At 45.4% G+C, this 7,472-nt stretch overlaps 1 protein-coding gene across 3 annotated transcripts; it reads right to left on the bottom strand.

Moving 5' to 3' along the window:
- Nucleotides 1-4,577: 4,577 nt before the first annotated feature.
- On the bottom strand, nt 4,578-7,172 carry LOC128300837 (uncharacterized). 3 transcript variants are annotated; one of them, XM_053037049.1, is made up of 7 exons: nt 6,609-7,172; nt 6,279-6,487; nt 5,792-5,927; nt 5,399-5,661; nt 5,182-5,314; nt 4,959-5,078; nt 4,578-4,833 (listed from the first exon to the last, which is right to left on the bottom strand). In XM_053037049.1, the coding sequence occupies exons 1-6, from the start codon at nt 6,658-6,660 to the stop codon at nt 4,972-4,974; spliced, it is 900 nt and encodes a 299-aa protein (XP_052893009.1). In that variant the 5' UTR covers nt 6,661-7,172; the 3' UTR covers nt 4,578-4,833; nt 4,959-4,971. The 3 variants fall into 3 exon arrangements, with proteins under 3 accessions (XP_052893009.1, XP_052893008.1, XP_052893010.1); XM_053037048.1 differs by having other exon boundaries at nt 4,578-5,078; XM_053037050.1 differs by having other exon boundaries at nt 4,578-5,075.
- Nucleotides 7,173-7,472: the final 300 nt, after the last annotated feature.

Here is a 7,472-nt window from a genome sequence, read left to right as displayed (position 1 = left end):
GTTTGTTGAAGAGTAAATAATGCATTCTAATCCAATATCAGGTAGACATTGCACTACCTTATGCAATTTGACGAACACGAACATTGACGCAAAACTCGAAGCCAATGTGTGGTCGCCAAGCAGATAGATGGATTTTCACTGGAACACTGCCCGGTGATTTTGCACTCTGTTTTGGCAGTTGGCCACTTCGCAGCTGGTTTTTCTTTTCCTGTGCGGAAAACTCATGCTGATGCCGCCCCGCAAATGGGAAGTTCTTCGCTATCGGACAGCGTGACCAACATTAGCCTTCGCAAGATCAGATGGTACACGGGGCCGTGCCGACGGTTGCTGGACGTAACAATAAATTCAACGTTTTTACTGTCAGCTCCTAAGCTAGTCCGTTGCGTCAGTGTGCTTGAATGGGCACCGAGCATTTTGCACTTCACAGCTTGTTCACTGCACTTATCGATCTGCACGTGTGGTTGCTTCCTCCACGTGCATTCTTTGGAGTGCATATTTAATGATTATTATATCGATTTTCGGGCAGATAATCTACGACTTTCCGTCAAGCTGATTCAGGGATGCTGTCCCGAAAGTGGACCGACTCTAGAGCGGTTTTTTTTCTATGTTTATGCTTACCCTGAATGAAACCACCGTGTAGAGGTGAATGCGATATCTTGGCATATATACTATGTTTACCGCAAAGGACCTACCGAAAGACTACTACTGCTTTACACGCAGTCATGTACGGTCGACCAATCGTTTTCGGCCCAAAAAGGTTCTTAATTACACACAAAACACATTCTTGCATACGCAAATAAGCATCCGTACAGCAATGGAAAGGTCTCAAACAACAGGCCGAGGATCGTGTTGCTCTTATACCCTTCGTAATGTTTGTCAGCGTTTATCAAATCCGTGTGCCGCAAAATGAAGCGAAAAAATAATAAACGACCCAAGTTCGAGCAGATGTAAAACGCGTGTGTCAGCATGTGCGGAATGAAATGTTTCCATCTTTCAAACGAAACAACAATTTCACCTCATCTAATGGTTTGGTCGCTTTCTTAGAAGGTTGCAACATTAGCGAAACAGAGTTGGCAATGAAGCGTTAAGTAGTAGTGTTGACGCAGGCAAATATCGCTTCAAGTTTTGGGCAAATATTTGATGCAGGTTACTTGCGCTACGCCGTACGCTTCACCGATCGAAGGGCGACCAATCATGAGACGCGCACGCTCTTAAACATGCATCCTTCGCAAGTTTCTGCAAGTGGAAGTATTTTAATTTTCGTTTGCTTGTGTTTTGCGGCCACGTTTGCTATACTGCAGCACCCGCGCGCCAGTTTTGGGGCATCGAGCATATGAATAAGTCTTGCCAAAGTTTTCCCCCTCCTACCGAACAAGAAAGGGAAAAGCGTTACAAAGTTGCGTGACTACCGAGCATTAAAGCTGTCAAATAAGATTTTTTTCTCTTTGCTCTCTCTCTGTCTCTCCCGCTTTCGCTCCCCCGTTTCGGAGAACCGTGATTAACGGCCAAAGTTATGTCGACTTGAAACGTAAACCGATTAACGGAAGATGAGAAAATGGTAAATGTTCTTCCTTGTTCTGCTTATCCAAATCACCCCCACACCCCCAGTTTAACCGGGCTTATCGGTTTTGCCGAAGACTAAAAAAGACTACAAAATTTCTGAGTAATTATTTAAATTATAATCACTTGGATAACATTTGCCGTGCGTTTTGTGTGGGACGTAAGCTTTGGGTTAAAGAAGAATGAAGAGGAAAAAAAGCTCGCCCCTTTACGTACATCGTGCGGTGGTATATGTGGAACGCAGAGCGGATGAGTGATTGACGTGGAAAGTAATAGGCAACAGCAACACATGTATGACATTTAAAAAAAAAACCGCTTCTTGAACAGTTTTGTGAAATCGTTTCATCCACGGTAACATCAAACGCGAAACGTTAAGCACGATGGATGAGGAAAATACAAACATAATTACATTATTTGATCATGATTAGGGTAACGAAAACCGAACCTGTTTGGGCTTTATAAAAGCCGGAATTTCGTAAACTCTAGCACTGCTTTCTTTTAAGCCTAGCGCCGGAAGCACTTTGATGCTGCGACAACTCGTCACATGTTGTAATTATTTGTTTCACAGCAGAATACATTCTTATTTTATCCATTAGTCTGCTAAAACAAGCTTAAGGCATTCGTCATGGCTTCCGGTCGTTGCCTAATGCCAAGTTCGGTAACAAAACCAAGACAAACAATTTTACAAAGCACATAATGATTCCTCATTAATTGTGTACCGTCTGGTTTTCGTTCTGTCAGTTTGGGCTTGATGATTGGAGACTTTCTGGCGGTTTGGGAGAATGGTTTGGGAATGGCTGATCGCAACCAGAAGCAAATTAAACTTCAGCCCTGTGGTTGACTATTGGTTGCAGAATTAATTGATATCATCGGTCAGCGTACGCATCACGCGGGTTTGACCCTCTTGCTTAGAAGCATCCCTTCCACCGGCAACGAAGTGAACAACGAACTTAAGTGTTTCAAAAGTAATAATTTCGTGGAAAAAAAACTTTTCCCTTCACACCCACATTGCTTTTTTCCCCCCATTAGCTCGTCAATCCATCAAAGCCAAAAAAGCACTGGAAACGATGAACAGAGCTAGCGAAAATCTCTTTACTTAACGTCAGCACCTGCGGTTCACAGCGAAAGAGCATTTTCACTGCCTATTAATCGTGGCCCGGGGGGCGGTATGCTCTGTGTGCTAGTCTTCGACATCTAGTAGGTCGGTTTTTTTTTTATTTCGTTTCTTTCGCCTCCTCCGTTTTAGTTTTGGAGAGCCCTGGGGATTTGGGGATTGGAACAACTCGCTCGGCAGCATCCTCTTCACACACCGCTCGCCGAACGAACCAGCTTACTGCTTGTCCATTTAACTCCGAATGAGTATCCATTTTCATTTCAAGTGTTGTGTAATATCATACCGTGCCCTCTACTATGCCACACAGCGGTGGCAAAGAAGCGAACCAAAGGAAGCAAAAAAAAAGCTAAAATAAAATGAAATACCACAGCAGTGGAACGCGCGGGCCCGGATGAAAATGGATGGGACGAAAAAACTTTCTCCTTCACGTGTACACGGGTGCCTCTCAAGTAGCAGCAGCAGCAGCAGCAGCAGCACTAAATAGAACGATAATGAAATGAATGGATATCATACTGTTATAGCGCGAAATTGGAGAACAAGAGCAACATAGACATGCTTTTCTGTGTGTCTATGTATGGGTGATGTGTATAGTGCCACCACTCGAGCGATCGTGTAGGAGAATGAAGCAACTTTGAAAAAAAATCGTCCATCCCAATGGCTTCAATTATTTCAGCAACGGTGTTCGATTTCTTCGGGCTTCGATAAATAGCTCTTCACCAAGGGCGGGGTGGTACTACTTTGTGCCCCAGCCCAGGGTTTGTTCGCCCAGCGGAGAAAGCACAGGAAATAATCTTAGATTGCCTTTTCATTATTATATTTTTTTGTTCGATTCGCTTGTTCTCTCTCGCTCTCTTTTTGTGTTGAAACACCACATCCATATCCAGAACCCACGGGCGACAGGATCCGGCTTTATACCATTATTTTGCAACGACAGTTTTCCAGCAAAATTGCGACGAGCGACCGAGAGGAGAAAAAAAAAGAAACGTGAACATGAAATCCTGCCGTCTCAAATATCGAGACTGAGAAAAATTCTTTTCTGTAATTTTATTAATAGTTATACCCCTGCGGGCCAGTAGCAAACGGAAACGGCCCAGCTTAAGTGTTTCCCATCGGTCGGTGTCTGCCTTTTTTTTTCGGCGAAACGGCGCACAACCGGGCCAAGGTATCGTCGGTGTATATTTCATCTTACCGTTGGTGAAAAACCCAATGCTGAACAACGGCTTTCATGTTGCTGGGAAGTGCCTTTGTTTCCCCCACACACTGCATGGTGGAGTTGCTGTCGAACAAGCGGCGGTACATTCCGCTTAGCTGATCGGAACAAAAAACGGCTCCGAGCTTCATTGATTGGATTTGTATGTGTTGTGATTTTTCTGGCGAATGAGTTTTGAAACGTTCGGCAAAAGTCCTTCAAAATGGAGTCGGAAACGTTTGTTGAGAACGAACAGAAGAACTAGAACCTCTCGCACCAGAGCGCTCGTTATCACTACCTCCGTACGATTTCGGATAAACTTCGAACAAGATCAGACACGTGGCACAACGTGGGAAGAATGTGAATTATTTTTGAAACAATTTGATACTTTATTCATTCCTTTTCCATTTCATACCGCTTGTGTAATTGATAAAACGAGTTTGTTTGTTTGTTTGTTTTTTTTTTTTGCAATAGTTCATCCCACCCAAGTTCCATTCGTGCCGGACGCTAGCATCCCTGCTGGCACTCCTGGCATGGTTGCTGCCTTTGCAGCAGATGATTTAGTTAGATTTGTTAGTTTGAGTTAAAACTATGACAAATATGTACAGTCCGGTGTCATTCTGATATCTTTACAAATCGGGGTGTGTTTTTTTTTATTAATCTTTTGGTATCGTTCGTTTGTTTGTTTTTTTTTTTTTTGTTGGATTTTTGCGCTTTCGTTTTTTTTTTTGGGGGGGGAGGAGGGTTGAGTTGAGAGAAAGTTTTTGCTTCAGCTTTTACTCGAACAGTATTGGCCGTTCGAGGAAAAACCGGGTTGCGCAGCCGTGCTGTTGATATGATGAATATACTTGACATTGATACTATTGATATGTTCTTAAGAGTGGCCTATTCCTCCCCTCACACTGGGGTACGATCGTAATTCCGTATAGACCAACCACACTTAATTCGCTTGCACGACCCCCCAGATACGCTAATTGACCAAAAAGAAAATATAAAAAATAGGAAACAAAACCCATGGACGATTAGGAAAGAAAGTTAACAGTTTCAGAGATGCATGTCTTTCATTCTGCCGCTTCTTAATATCCCGCTTCCTACCTAACGTTGACCTTTAACTAGTGTAACGATAACTTGCCAACAGAACAAAAATATATGTCACTAATTTGGCTGCCGACAGCCGGTCAGCGCTTTCTGTTGCCCAATTGCTTGAAGCCGCTGCTGGAATTTGTCACGGTAGGAGCGAAGGAGCATAGAAAAAAAGGAGACAAAACGTGCACTGTTAGTTGGACATTAAAAGCACGCTGCGCTCGGAAGGGCTTACCTTGCACTCGGTCTGCCCGCGAATCAGCCGATACGGCTCGTCTGGATTCCAGCGTAGGTGCTTTCTGCAACTTTTCACCCTCAACACTTTCCTCGTTGCTCTTCCAGTACACGGTCGAGATCGTTGCGAGGCACTGGGATGGACGACGAAAAAAAAAAAGGACAACGATTAACAACAACTAGAACCCCTTAAAAGCAACACAAACAGTTTGCTGTACCTTCAGCTTCATATCGCCGTGCTTGAAATGTTTCGGCTTGACGCGAAACTCCAGTCCCAGTACGGATGTTTCCAGCTTGTCGACTCCGGTAACGTGTGGCTCGTACCGTTTCACCAGCCCCGGTTCGGCGGGATCACCGTTGATGTACCACGTCAGATGGACGGCCGGTTTGGAGCGGCCCGAGGTACAGTTGACCCGCACCGGATCACCTATCTGGTACCGTGGCCTACCACCCGTGATGTACGGATCTTGGTCAGGCAAAACTATGGGTTCAAACAGGTTATGGGGCGGGTGTGTGTGTGTCACAGAGGATGAGAAAGAAAAGAGAGAGGGAAAGGGGGAAAATCCCCACAATTCGAGATCGTTTCATTCTGCGGACGATCCGTTACTTACCCACAACCATCATTTCTCCATGGTCGGAGACGGTTTGGAACGAGGGTGCCTCAGCAGACACCTCGCATCTATACTTCCCGCTGGAGGATAAATCTAGTGGATCTAGAATCACTTGTTCGCTTGTTGAGTTTGCTAACTGGAGGGTTTTGTTAGTGAAGGTGCGTGTGGTACCAATGATACCGAAGGACGAGATCAGAAAGATAAGAAACGAGATCAGAGATGTGGAGAAGAGTCTCACGGCGAAAGGTACAAATTGATTTCTTCAAGAGTTTCACTCTTTTTCCTGATGTTTGTAAACGAATCAACTTAATGTGGCATGGGCGATTTGTAATATTTAATTCCTTGATGGATTCTGGATGTTAATAACTTGAAGTTGACGATAATTCTTTGTCTATCTAACGTCTGGAACTGATGTGACACTTTGAAAGTGCTCCTCAGTGAATCCTCAGCAACTTCAGACAGTATATGAAGGTTAGACAATACTTACATCTACGGCTATGCCTGGTTGGGGGAAAACACTTCCCGGAGGATCGTCTCTTGGCACGAAGCGATAAAACTCACGTCCATCCTTGTACCACTTCACTGAATACAGGGCCTCACCTTCCATATCATAGTGGCACTCGAGCTTGACGGCGTGGCCTCGGATCGTATGTTTGGGAACTCGCACCTCGGTCAACGTGATACAGTGAACGAAATCTGCACGTAAACAAAATTTTCTTATCATTCCCGCCCTTCCACTATCCCTTCGCTTGCTGCCCTAACTCCCCCCCCCCCCCTCCGCCCCATCCCCCACCCCCTTTCGTGCCATGCTACGTACCATAAAGGACGAATAGATGAAACACTGTTAACCAACACCACATTTTATGCATCCTTTTCGAAGTATCCAGTTGGAAGAAACGTGTTTGATGCCAATGCTCATGCCGTCACGAGCAAGCCGCTTTCTTATGCATGCTTTTGCACGGCCAATGTTGGTGCATGTTTCACGGAGTTCTGGGTGACCGTTTCACAGCGACTCGGAACGAAGCGTTTGGATGTGGCGAAGTTATTAGCATTTGCCATTAGATGACACATTTTCGCGATGTTTTTTTTTGTGTTGCACCTTCAAACACCACTGTCCCCACTGTTTTCTTTCCTTTTCTCTTTCTCTCGCTTTCGCTTTCGGTTAGGTTGCCTGCACGCACACTCTTCACTCACTCAGTAATTCGCCATCCATCGTACATTTTCACGTAATTATCCGGCCTCTAGGCCACCGGATAGGAACACAAACGCACTGCCGCGCACAAACGCCGACTCAAGGATCTATTTTTACGAACACGGTAACGCGGTGTCTGTGTTGGCGCTTCCTGTGCCGGTGTCCCGCGACGTTTCGCGCACGGTGATCCAACTTCGGGCCGTTTCTGGCTAATACCGCACCATATTCACACACGTAATCCAATGCGAACGGGCACGATATTGGTAATTGCGGTACAACATTCCACCGATACCGACACTATCTGTTCGAGCACACACCAAACAGCACACATCATCCTACACAGTGCGTTCTGCGAGCCTGCCGTGCGTCCGGTGGAGCATATTTGCCCGCTTAGCACGATCTTTGCCAACTGAAGGCAAATGTTAAAAGAGCTGCCACCCGCGGTCATCGGTGACGGCAGCATCGCAGCAACACTCGGGAGAGCCAGTT

Source organism: Anopheles moucheti, chromosome 3 (genome assembly GCF_943734755.1).
Source record: "Anopheles moucheti chromosome 3, idAnoMoucSN_F20_07, whole genome shotgun sequence".
NCBI classification, from domain to species: Eukaryota; Metazoa; Arthropoda; class Insecta; order Diptera; family Culicidae; genus Anopheles; species Anopheles moucheti.
This window is presented reverse-complemented; position numbering and strand designations above follow the sequence as displayed.